Source organism: Pungitius pungitius, chromosome 20, assembly GCF_949316345.1.
Source record: "Pungitius pungitius chromosome 20, fPunPun2.1, whole genome shotgun sequence".
Lineage (NCBI taxonomy): Eukaryota > Metazoa > Chordata > Actinopteri > Perciformes > Gasterosteidae > Pungitius > Pungitius pungitius.
Genome location: NC_084919.1, coordinates 11,590,902 through 11,604,494, shown reverse-complemented (window position 1 = coordinate 11,604,494; position 13,593 = coordinate 11,590,902). Strand labels below are relative to the sequence as shown.

At 42.6% G+C, this 13,593-nt stretch overlaps 1 protein-coding gene across 2 annotated transcripts in view; it reads right to left on the bottom strand.

Annotated features, from left to right (window-relative positions):
* The window catches only part of rngtt (RNA guanylyltransferase and 5'-phosphatase), a 54,197-nt gene that overhangs the window by 8,635 nt on the left and 31,969 nt on the right, over positions 1-13,593 (bottom strand). Inside the window, exons 12-13 of one of the 2 annotated variants that reach the window (XM_037449098.2) lie at positions 9,741-9,809; positions 1,399-1,499 (exon numbers count right to left, since the gene is read on the bottom strand). In XM_037449098.2, coding sequence (XP_037304995.1) covers positions 1,399-1,499; positions 9,741-9,809 — 170 coding nt within the window. The remainder of the gene's footprint in view (positions 1-1,398; positions 1,500-9,740; positions 9,810-13,593) is intronic. The other variant, XM_037449099.2, reaches the window with a different exon arrangement.

The following is a 13,593-nucleotide window of genomic DNA, read 5'->3' as shown; positions in this document are numbered from 1 at the left end:
CTACACCGAGGCTGACTTCTGATTGCTCCTCTGCCAGTGGAATCGCTCTTTCTGGGGAAATATCGGAACGTTCTCCACAATGACGGACTGTGCTCTCCCACGCGGGGGGGGGGGGGGGGGGGGGGGGGGAGTCGAGAGGCTGACTCGCCCGCCGGCTGGCGTTCGGGGGAGGGGGAATGTGTGGCCTCTCAGTCTGTTGAAGGGGATTGGTGACAGGCTCACGGGCTACAAAGCCGGGACAGTCGCTGAGGTCACTTGGCTCTAAGAGGGAAAAGGCAGCGTGACCAGAAAGCTCAGTGCCAAGAGTCTGTCGCCTCGCACCTCAGACGATGCTCATCGGAGGAAGAAAAGCACGCAGAGCGGAGAAGATGTGCGTCGTGCCGACGGACAAAAGAGAAATACGAGCTTGGAGACCTGGGAGGTTGCACTGAGCATAAATTGCTGCTCTGAGATTAAAGAAATGCAAAGGTACTAAGAAGAGTAATGCTGATATTATCTTTGGTAAGTACCAGGTCGGTTGTTTCAAATAAAATCCTTTGCACTAAAGGATATTAATTTGAATATATGTTTTGTAATCTTTGAAGTTACTACAATAGTAAGCCCAAAGTCAAGGGATCGGCAAAATGATAAGAATTCATCCTCAGTGGACCATGAATGTCGGTGTACAACTTTGTGAAAATCCCTCAAACAGTTGGAGGAAAAGTTAGAGGGTGACCAAAGGTATTGGGATGCATCATCTGGTCTCCATGAACATCTGTACCGAAAGTCATGGCAAGCCATCCAACCGTTTTATGAGACACTTACGAGAAGATCTGAGAAACGTCCTCCTTCTTGGTGTCACTGGAGAAAGCGTCAAGAGATCAATCAATCTGATATTTTGGTCTGGGCCAAAGCAACTCATGTTGCCTTTCCGAGATCCTAGAATTATTAGATTAGATTACTAGAATGGCTAAAATAAGATTGTTTGGGATTGCTTCGGATTTTAGAAACTACTAATGTTACAGCAAGCAATATGAATGCATATCAAAGGCTGTAATGATCTCCTGTAATCGATGAGCACCGATGGAGCTGAATAATTGATGTTGTAGAGGATGATACACTTAAAATGAGAATACAAGGGAAAGGCAGTGCCGTTTTTCTTTGCCCATATAGCAAATGAGAAAATAATAGAACTGAAGACATCAGGGCACGCAGGCAATGAAGGTGAAAGGAATGAACATTTGCACTCTGTAGCACCATAACTGTAACAGGAATTAAACCCCAAGGCTAAAAGGAACTGGCAGTAAAACACAAAGCAACTGCACGTGTGTGTGTGTGTGTGAAGTACTCCAGTGTGTCACAAAATAATAGGTGCTATCAGAGTCATCCGGCGAAGTTTCCCAGGCAACAGTGACTCACCCTTCTCCTCCCATTTTGGCGATGTTGAGGCGAAAGTCCACAGAGTTGAGATTGGGCGGCTTCCACTTGAGGATTTCATCACACCTCCCGGCCTTGTATCTCTGCAAGTGAAACCCAACCCCCCAAAAAATAAGTAATAAGGAAGACTTTGTAGGAATATGTACTGAATCGGCTTTCATGGAACTAGTGTGACCCTCTGGTTGCACGAGTGGAAGCTAATCACCTAATTATCTTAAAATGATTTGTGACTTCTTAAGCAAAAGTCACAGTGAAGGAGCTGAAACAGAATTTGGCTCCATCGTGATTGGCTTATTGAATCATTAGTTCAAGTACTCCACATATTCAATGAAAAGAAATAGAAATTGAAAATTCCACATGGGGCGGATCAGAACAGACGCGTCAATACGTTACAGATTGTTGTATCCAGCGTGACGGCATTTCAACACACCACGCACAACCCGACACGCCGGGATCATCGATGCGTGGCTGACCTTAAAGGAGGACGTGAAACAAGTGTCGAGGAACACGAGGGCTGTAAAGGCATGACGGCTGGAGGCGGGAACAGATGACAGGACTCTGTCACTGTCAGGTTGCCCCGGCAACAGAAGTCTGCTCCAGGGCAATGTGTGGGGAACCAAATAAGGCCTTCCCAGCTTCACCCAGGAACGATTGGTGATGGAATGTAACCAAGTTTACTCAAGTAAATTCGGTGCTTGTATTGTTGACAAGACTTTATAGTTGTGTAACCATGTAACTGGTAAAAATGTTGTCCTTTGCTCAACTGAATTAGGTTGAATGTCCAGAGCAATGAACTGAGGAAATGGTCTTACTTCTTAGACCTGAGTCAGTCACAAAATGCATGGTCCCAAAGCGCATTACTTTTTTCTGAGCTCAGGAAATATTGATTTTAAGAGATACACGGCTCTCACGGGACAGCAAAGCTGCCAACATGTGATGATCTCTGACGCACAACAGTATATAAAAAAAAGTGTTAAAATCATCACAAGCTTAAACAACTTCTGCAACACACATGTCAATACAGCAGTAATGTTATTATTTTACTTGTAGTATTTCCACAGTGGGGTATTAAGATCGTACATTTCTGCAGCCAACCAAGTCCTCCTAATAGGTTGTTGAACAAGTGTTCTGCTCCATATGATCCTGCTTAAATGGAGCAAAAAGCCATTAGAGACTTCCTCCAGGCGGCATCGATGTGTTTTGAACGTCTCCGTGGTCCCAAAACGATGGCGCATGAAAAGGGGGATGATTGTGCTGACGTTTGGGCCGTCTCACGCCGTCGAACAAACAAGAAACGACGGAAATACAACAGTTGTGTGAACGCCAATAAAAGACTTCTTTCAACCCACCCGGCCAATCGGCCGCGTTTAGTGGATGCTACCAACAGTTTGCTGGTTTCTGGCGAATTTCTGAAGACGGAAATAGGGTTGACTATATTGCAGGTCAGTCTCGTTGGGTATTTTTAACCTTTTCGGGAATGGAGACCAGATGCCATAATTCATGTCAGACCCTTTTTCCTCCTCTAACAAAAAGGAAAACATTGGTAATACAAATAAATACAATGACATTTTTGACTACAAAAACATAGGACTGGAAGTGACTTCACTTTATTTAACATAATGGGCATCATCATGAAAACATAATCCTGTACTGACGTGAAATTATAGTTTAAATCCAAGGCAGACCGACTGTCAGGTTCAGTCTAAAGGCAGGGGAACACTAGGGTGGGGTGTCCTTCTACTTTGTTCCTGTGTGAGGCAGCCTTCATGAACCTTTGAAAGCAGCACACTCCAAAAAGGGCACTTCACTCCTGTTAAGCCAGAGAGCAGGAAGAGTGCCTGTCGCTTTTGAAGAACCTGAACAGAGTACATCTTTTCTGCTGCAGACGTGGGTGTGGAACATTCTTCCAATGTAGTTAGCTATGCTCTGCCGCACAAGGCATCAAAATAACCTCCAGAGAAAGGATTTATTCCTCTTATGTCGCTCCAATGCAGAGATGAAACGTACACAGGCGACTGGTGACTAAGCCCTCCGCGGCTTTCAATCAAATGACATCATTAAAGAGAAACGTATATGCTTCTAAAGAGCCGAAAACAATGAACAAAAGACCCCACGGTTTATCTTTGCTGTGGTAAAACACTAACAGCACATATTGACCTGGAGTGTAACAAATGAAACGTAAAGCCCGTAAAAGAACTCCACTGGCCCGATGATGGTTGTTGAACTGTGTGCGCTACATTTTCATTGCTTTAACACCCCCAAAGACATCCAGAATGCAGTTGGAATAAACAGCCCACCTTGCCCTGCTGCGTGCATGACTGTTGTTCGGCCTTGTCAATAAGAGCCTGCACGTACCAAAAAAAATTGCTTCATTATTGAAGTGCAAAACAGACCTTCAAACGCCGTCTGTACCCAAGGACGCGTCTCGCCAATCTACCGAAACCATTTACATCAAGTGATGTTCCGTTGCTTATGAATTGCCTGCAGTTTCAAGTTGCAATTTCAGAGGCCGTGATTGTCAAAGCGAGGGAACTAGAAAGCTGCAGAGTGCGGCTGCTTCATAAGAAAGAAAAGACCATGATTGGACAAAAACCACAAAAATGTCATGGTATTCCGGTACAACAAATGAATTACTTGAGCTCCCATTGACAGTCAGTGTTTGTCAACACATGCAAACCTGAAATGTTTTTCATTCCACATTGATGATCACCTGACCAGTGGTCTTCCTCGCCGCCTTTGTTGCCAGCAAATCAGCAACCACACCCGAGAGGGATGCTTGATGTGTTCAGTTTAATTACTTCGGTAAGAAGTTGTTCAAGCAATAAATGTTGAAAATGTGAAAAAAGTGTATTTTTGTACAAAAAAAAAAAAAAAAGATTGACGGATCCTTTCAATAACGAGGAAGACGTGATCCAGAAAATGTTTTAGTGACAGCCGGTTACTGTTTTCTGTTCTGTGCTCCATTTACTATTTTTAACTTGTACCTCTAATAGCATCTTGTGTTTGATTCTCCTTATTTCTGTTTCCCAGAATCCCTCTTATCTCATCTCTTATTCAAGCATTGGAATATAGCACACTTGTATAAATTGTGCCAGCCTTGATAAGTACCAGCATGACGTGACTGCAGGCAGCATCATCATCATCATCAGCGCTGTGCAAGAACTGCTCGGCTGACTCTGCACTTCTACTTCAACTGAACCTTTTTTTGGTGACAAGGGTAAAAACTCAAAGTAGTTCACAAAACTGCCACCTTGGATTTTATAACTTCCTCAAGCAACTGCAAAGTAGTCAAAATAGACCAACGGTGCTCCTCCAGGACTGCACCAACGTTAAAGCCGAAACCTGGAGTTCATGAGTAAAAAAGTGATGGTGGTAATGTAAAAAGGAAGGTATTGATGCATCCAATAAAACAGTGTTTTGCACTGCAGCACATGGAGGTGTTTGTGAGGTTATCACACAGCAGCTTTAGAGATGAGACTTTAAAGACACCGGTTGGACGGCGTAAATTAGAAATGGGTTGAACCGACGCGTAGCTGGTCTCTGATGTGAGTACAGGGGAAGAGAAGAGAGGGCGGGTTGGACATCGACTATTGGACCACAGCGATATCACAGCATTCCAGCAGTGGGACAAGCTATTGAGCGGCTGTAGATTTGATACCGCTTTAAAGCATCCTGCTTGTATGTCATTTGGTGCAATCCATATTTCCACGGAAAGAAACATGACTCTTTCGAATGGAGAGGAAACACCGGAGCAGAGCGCTAGAATGTTGAAGCGCTTCTGTTTCACAGCAGTGCATTTACTGGAAGTAGAAAAATAAATAGTCAAATGGATATTTATGAAGAGTGGGACTAAATATTTACTTTGAACAACTTCAATCACATAGCTGTGGAGACATTAAAGTGGTGGAGCGGAATGGTTGAAATTAAGAATTTGATTGATCTATGCTCTGCTAGATGGCTTCCAAATAATGTCTAATTGTTAATTTTTTCTTCAAGCAAATCAGACCGTCCTGTAACTGAAGTGGTCGTGAATATGATTGCTTTGGGGCTTTATGTGGCTGGAAATATTGCATCTCCTTCTCATCCATTTTTTGACTTCCGTAATGAATTAATACATTTAAAAAAATCCGAACTATGGCACACAGAACATTTAAAGAGCGGCTTTTAGCTTTGACTTATTTCCTTGACGATGAAAATGATGATTTTAAGATAAACAACACACACATGCAATATCTACACAATTATTTATAAGTGTCATAGTGTAGCGTTGTGATACTATAAGCACCCACAGTAAACAAAAGCTCAATACATTTGAATTGCAATTTGATTCAATTAATTCCGTTCTTTTGAGAGCAACTCAAACACTTTTAAGTGTTTTGGTGCGAATGTAAAAAAAAATATTTCAGTTGACCGTAAAGAATAGTCTTTTTTCCCCAACTACTCATTTTGTACTGACTTTTGATCATTTAGTGTGATGCTAAATTGAATTTCTCTTTCTTCTTTGTGCAGAAACCACCATCTGGAGCGCTCTCCGCCATGAGCACTTCTGCCATCTGTGCGAATGGATCTGTTAAAAAAATTCTAAATCTTTCCAATGTCCTCTTGGGAAAAAAAAAAAAAAAAAACATTCACCAGATTCCAAGTGTCCATGTGTTGGGCGAGATAACACGCCCAGTGACTCCGGGCCGCCGCCGGCGCGACCTTGTGTGCTAATATTAATGAGTCGTTCGCAGCAGCAAGATCTTGCTTGAGATTAACTCCAAGACGAGCTCAATCCCATTCACGGGAGGAGAGATTAAGATGGCACCGCTTGGCGTAGAGAGCGACCAAATCAATGACTTCAATGAGGAAAGACGAACACAGTGTTTGGTGAGTTTTGCGATGATGAGTCACACTGGCAATTTGGACTCTCTGGTGTCGGTCTCACTATTGATTTAAAAAAACAAAATGAAGGTTAAAAAAGGTATACAAAAAGGACTGCATGCAAAGTTTCAAAACAAAATCTTGATAAAAAGGGTATTGAAGAGAATTCCATAAACAGCCTTCACAGTGGGACGGACTACTGGCAGAACCAGATGCTGCAAAGCATCCTCTCACAAACCTTGTTGTAAAGGTTGGCATAGCAAGGGAATCTCAAACAACAGTCACTATGTCAATCAATAAGCCAATAACCGTGGGCCAAAGCCAAAGAAGTAAATGCATTTTTTTTTTTAAAGCATTAGTTCCGTAAACCACGCGATGCCAAACATTTCTTCACACGCAGAGGGGGCTGAGAGCAACATCAACTGTGGACGGATTGCAAACGCACCAACCACGCACAGCCCAGTCATTTTCTGTGTATGCTGCAGACAAAACGGATAATCAAGTTTCCTCAGAAAAAGGTCATCAGAAATACCTGCCGGATGGCAGCACTGTATCTTACTGCCTTTTTGGCCTCTAAATGGTCCAGACCCTTCCCCGTAAATATTAAAAAGCCGGGGAAAACTCTGGCTGAGCACTATATTAGTGCGTTACTATCGGGCTGTAGGAGTGGTATTTTGTTTGAGATTCCCTTTACCTCCTTCACTATTTAGTTCGGCTTTCTTCTTATGGACTGTGTGGATGCACAACCGGGATGCTGCTCCTCGTGTTCACTGCTTCCACGGCGACCGCATCAGGAACAAATCTGAGCAATCTCCTCAAAAAATGTCTAGGATGAATTTGTCCAATTATGCGGTGATGATGACATTAGAAGGGAGTCTTACAAACAACAAGAGCAGTCGGTCACCATGTCATCACCAGGGATGAGGTTTTTAAGGGTGCATGGCATTTAAATTAAGGTCTGTTCTGCTGCATTTTTAATACAGACGCTGTCGTAATGGCAGGCATTTGTCACATGTTTTATTACAGATATTCCGTTTGCATCGTCCAAAGTGATTAAGACTTTCTGAATCAGAACCACCACCAGAGTAATACATTTTTGGAACGTTACGTCAGATGGCAAACTACTGCATTATCATTTAGTCCCATTAGACCTCAGCCAGCCTTCTCCGACCTATTACATTTGTTTGAGTGAACCAGCTGTCGACCTTCAAGAGCCAGATTGCCGAAACTGCCGAGAAGCATCCTAATGAACAGTGATTTGATCACAAGACTACAAATCAAGCTGAGCACAGATAGATTTAATGGAACACATCCGGGTCTATGGCGGTAATTTCCAAAACGAGCCGCGTGCCATACACAGGGACTTCCCTCTAATTTAAAAAGGTGAGAATTATATTATTAGGGGTGAATTAAGCACCTTCCAACAGAATGTTATCGACAAGGACCCATGTCCATGCAACCCTTTTTCTTATTTCAGAACACAATGTCACATTGTCCCGGCTGGTTTTATACCTGCTTGCTCAACAGCAATTAATTCAAAAGCCAAAACAAGTCACAAACCCCTTGTCAAAAATGTATTCCTAATCCACGACGAAGTGGGATGATGCTGTCGCTGTTTCATCAGCCACTTTGATAAATGCCAAATACATCGTTACGCCCAAAAGGCCACAGTGCTTTGCTTTCCCCGCTCTCGTTTTTCACAATCCATCAAATCCACTGAAGCTACCGAAGAAAATAAATCAATGGCTGGCTGCATGAACCCATGTGCTCTATATCCAAAACCCCTTTTTATGGATAGGAGTGTGTTTCAATTGGAAATTCAATTCCAACCTTTAAAATAATGTTGAAAGCATATCTTAGATAATTCGCACCTACAAAAAAACAAAATCTATTTCAACATTATTGACTCTCTTCGAGCAAACGTGCGGTACAAACATTTCTTCTACAGCTTTAGGAATTGGATATGAACTGTGGAAACAAGAGAAATAAAAAGAGAAAAATGCACCTGCAAGAATAGGACATTGTTTGTCGGGACATTGATGCATGATTAACCAGCCTCGGAGGGACGCCCGCTGCCCGGAGATGCTCTTCACCTCTGCTCAGGTTGTGGTGGAGAGAAAATGCAGCTGTGTAAACGTGTATCCTGCTAATTTAATTTCCACGTCTTCTAAGAACTGTTGCTACCGGACGCCCACGGTTATACACTAATTACTTCACAAATCACAGATGAAAGGAAAAAACGGAATGTGTTCAATTAATATGGAGTCAGTCAATTATTTAAAAAAAATGACATTTCTCAAGGCCAGTGATGTTACTTCTTCTTGCATTTACAAAATAACATAATTAACAAAATATTTTCATAACTCATTTGTCCCAACTAGAGACATTATCTCACTCTCCTTGGTTGTTGTCCTGCATAATTTATATTTTAACCAATATACATTGTATGTTGATGTATTGATCCAAGGCATGGTGAACTAGGGTTTTACTGCTATTATTCTGATATAAATCTACATAACCAATGTGAATTCACAGATATATACAGCTGAAAGAAAAAAAGCCACTGTATCATATTCCTTAAAAAGAAATCTTCACTCCTACAAATGCACCTGCAGATCCCCTCCAATGGATATTAGTTACATTAAAAAGGTTTTACGCAATGTTGAGAACCATCGTTGCTACGAAGAGAAAAAATAAGCAATGAAGAAAAAATAAAGTGTGTCCTGCCACAGTTCCATATGACATCACATCTGTATGTAGCCAGCTGTGTATACAATTAATTATGGACTTAAAATCACACCTTCAATGCCAAATACTTGGCCAAAGAAGAAATCGTCTTTTAGTGCATCATGGCAGCATATTAGTGCTTGTAAACCCTCGGCTGATTAAATACTTTCAACAGATAGATGTTTATCATGTCTGGGAGCAGGTGAGCAGACACAACAAGTAAACACCATTAACCATGTGTGCGAGTGCTGCCTGGTTGTGATGGATCAGATGGATGGAAGACATTATGCACAAAACACCCAGAAAAAGTGAAGTGGTTTTTCATAACATGTTCACTTTACTGCTATTTTATACTTGCATCTAGATTTCTACCCGTAAAACTCCTGCACTAAGGTTACGAGGGACACAACAATCAATATATGACCCTGTGGAACAGACACAGCCGAGTGACTTCTGCTCTTCTAAAAAACAAGTAGATTGCTATTCTTGCCAAGGCTGTTCCTGTCGTAACACAAAAAGTGACATGTGTCCGTTTTACAGTGCAGCCTCCTAACAGAGAGCCCCGTGTTTATGGGAATTAATGTAGGCGTGTTCTTTTTATTTTGTTGAGGGCAATACCTATATCGATTGTGACAAACGGCGTGTGGCAGGAGCTCGGCGGGAGGGGACAAGCTTCGCCTGACCGGCAACGGCTTTGAAAGGTGACAGATTGTCAGACATCGAGGGAGGCTTACCCCGCATGGCTGGAAGATAAGTCCGTCCACTTCGTGACTGACCTGGGACGTGAAGCTGCCTTCCAATAGCTGAAAAATCAAAACAAGGACACAGTTTTAGCCGAGCTAAAAAGAAAGAAAGGTACATTCATTTATAAATTCAACTACGCCTTTAAAATCCGCCAATAATACATAACCCTTTAAATGTAGGCAAAGTTTCAACTTAGTTGGAAGATTTTTACTCGGGAAATCGATCAGTTAGAAGTCTGACACCTCGTTTTCAGTCATCTAGCCCTGAACCCAAGCACTGATCTCTTTGACTGATAATGCATGACAAAGAGATCAATACCTGTAACCTGAAAGCGCAGGTTGAGGACCACGACGGCAACGAATCATTGAGCTCCCGATGACTCGGAAAGAGTGGATTTCCTCTCTCCCATTAACACCCGGCCACCCGACCCCACAGCCGTGTGGAGGGAAGGAACCTGCAGCTCGGCGCCCGGCAGACGTACGAGATCTACTCCGCCACAAAAGCACATTTTCCGCATCATAAAGCACATCAACGGGCATCGAGGCAGTAGAATAAGGCTCTGCATTCAGAAACAGAAGTGGTTTCCTTTTTGTTTTTTACTCTTCTTTCATAAAACCTCCACGGCAGCAACACCTGAGGCAAAATACTTTGCATTTTATGCCAGGAAAAAAAAAAGTGAAATCTCCAACATAGATGTTAAAAAGCAAAGAACAGGGAGGAAAATGGAGACCTTTCGATGCCCACACAATGTTTATTGATGTCCACTTTCCACCTATTGAAGTTTGTGCTGCATTTCAAGGATGAAAAGAGCTTTTGAAATAGTTTTTTGTTGTTCTTGTATTACATGGAAAATAGAAGCACTCTCAATTTTTGAGCAAGCCAATTTAAAAAAAACACCTGCTTGATCCGGTCACCTCGGCACCAGATACATCATTAGACACATTAGACTTCAGAGAACTTAACTAAAATACTAGAAAAGGGAAAACTTTAGCCAAGTTATTTATCCTCCTTCATCGTAGCTGAGGTTTCAAAGTCCGACACTGTGGTCTCTCGGGCCGTAATCAGGAAGCATTAAATGTCCACGGAGTGACTAAACTGTGGGCTACATTTCTGCAGGTTGTCACAATTAAAAACAATGCAGAATAAACTATTAGCAGTTCCAGGTTGCGGCGTGCTACAGATAGATGTAAAGAAAAGTGCCTCGGGAAGTGTAAACCGCACTCAACCAATAGGAAGGCTGAATGTTACAAATAGATATATGTCCACATTGTGTGAGGCATTAATGCCAAACCCTGCGTCAACACAGAGAAGCTAAATAGTTCCAATGAACTTCATATCCATATTTCAAAACACAAGAAAAGATATGGATAAAACTGAAACTGCGGCGTAAATTCACCCGCGTCACAAAAAAACGGCACGTGTGCACGGAGTTCTTTATGATGTTGTGCTATTTCTGATGGATGAGCAATCCCAGAGTTTATTACCACACTGCACTGGCACGAAGGGAGACCCGCTGGTGCTTGGAAGTTAGCATATCAATCTAAAAAGAATGTCTCGGAATATATTAGGCTACACTGCAATGCCAAATCTAATAAACGACTGCAGGCAGAACAGAACCGGTAAGCTTTTGTTTTATAGGGACGATTTTAACAGAGACTGCAGAATCACTGTTGGCCATTAAAGGTAAGTGTTGCAGGTATATTGATACCCGGAATCCTGTGTTGGGCAAGATTTGCTTTTTTGTATAGGCATGTAGATGGCGAATATATTTAGGTACACAGGAAATGGCCGTGGTCAATAAAATAGAGAGCTCATCCATTAGCGCGATGCAGCGGATATCAGGTATCATATCGAGGCCATCGAGGCGAGGATGGCTCGGCTATATTGGCTTGGGCAGAAAACAATGTGCTCTCAGTTCCTTTTTTTTAATAACACATTATACGTGGTCTCCTGTCTGAATAACAGGACACAATAAAACGAGATTGAATCCGAATGCACTATTTCAATCAGCGGGCAGTGTGTGCGGCTTGCCTTTTGACTACGCGATGCAAAGTAGAAACGGAGGCTGTCAAAATTCATGAGAGGGGACGCATTCATAGCGCCGGAGTTCACAGATCGTCACCGCGGTCCTGCCGCTGCTCGCAGACCAACCAAATCACAAGCGCAATAAAGTGTCTAAAATATCGGAATTTTGTGCAGCATTAGCCCAAAGTGGTTCGTCGCAGTGAACAACCTGAGATATTATGACACACTTAGTAAGGCTTAAGAATCTTTTCAAAAACATCAGATAATATGTGTTGGAAAGGAGGACATTTATCCATATTTTGAGCTGAATGAGGAACCTACTAAAGCCCTGGGTCACATCACTTGCAGGTTAGCTTCTGTTCAAAAGCATTATAGACTCAAGTCTTCCTAAGTGCTCTCATGGCTTTCTTCCCATTGTTAAAGTACATAGGTATACTTTGCAAAGTTATGTTATGTCGTATTAATTAACAACACATGCATCGTTCGCATTCCTTATATTGTAACAAATATGATAAATATGATGAATATCCTTTCTAATAAAACATGTAAGAAGAAGATTGCATTGTTCTTCACTGCCTTTGTTAGGACAATGCTACAGGTCTTTGCATCCCACCCTCATTAACTTTTTTTAAACAAGTGGATGAGAATCCCACTGAAATGCGACTGTGAATTATCATCTTACATCTCAAATAGCTGCGGACGTTCTGGTCTCACTTTAATGTCACTATAGAAAAAATCGTTATTGCTTTGGTAAAACCCCCCTATAAACAGCTCTGCCGCTGCATAGTACTTCTTTTGATAGAGATGCGCAGATCGGTTATATTTCTAACGCAGATTTCACCTTTTTTCGCAAAGAATCCTTTGACGCAAAACAAAACTACTCCTCAAAAGGACGCGTCGCAGGGAAGTGAACCAAACCATCAGCCCTCGGTGGAGCGAGCGCACATTGATCTACAGCACGGCCACAGAGAGATGTTTGGCTTCCTGCTCCATGGCACATCACACGAAGCCCGACAATCACGCTGACACGGAGAAGGCAGAAGAAGAACGGGGGGGAGGGGCCTTTATGATGGAACGCCATGTGGGCGGTGAAGATCTGGGAGATCCATTTCAGTTCTCTCGCCATCTCAGCACTCCCACCCGAAAAAACACGTCATCAGGCGCGGTGAACCCTGGCTGGGAAGATGGGCAGAAAGGAGACTTCCCGAGAGAGAGGAGAGAGTGGAGGGAGGGGGGGGGAGGAGCGACCCCCGGCTTTCGCGGTAAGCCCCCTCCAGGAAGGAGGCCTCGCCCCATTAAGCGATCGGGCATTTCACCTCCAGGGGGAAAAGGACGGTGGGAGACGGCTCCACTGCTAACATGCTTTGCACCGTCTCCCCCTCCGGAGACCACTGGATGTCATAGTGATGGAAGTCAGAGCATTTTTTTTCTCTCTGCAATGTTAGAGCTCATTTTAAAAAAAAGAAAAGGAAACGAGTATGATTGATGTCTGGCTGAGTGACATAAAATGTGCCGTTCGCTCTTCACTGTCTACGCAGCAGAGGTTTATTTCGAGATCACTTGCAATCGATGCCGGTTGATCCTTTATTTTTAAACTGAATGGATAATAAACCAGAAATAGTAACATTAAAATGTTAAATGTCATAAAGAAACATAATGGCACACAGAAACATCAAAACAATTGAAAAATGGCTACTATGACAAAACTAAATTCAAATGTCTTGCTTTGTCTTATGCTCAAAAAATGAAAAGCTGCTGAAGTTGACATGTGGGTGGGAAATGGAGGATAATTGGCAGATTCATCGACTGCTTTCAGCT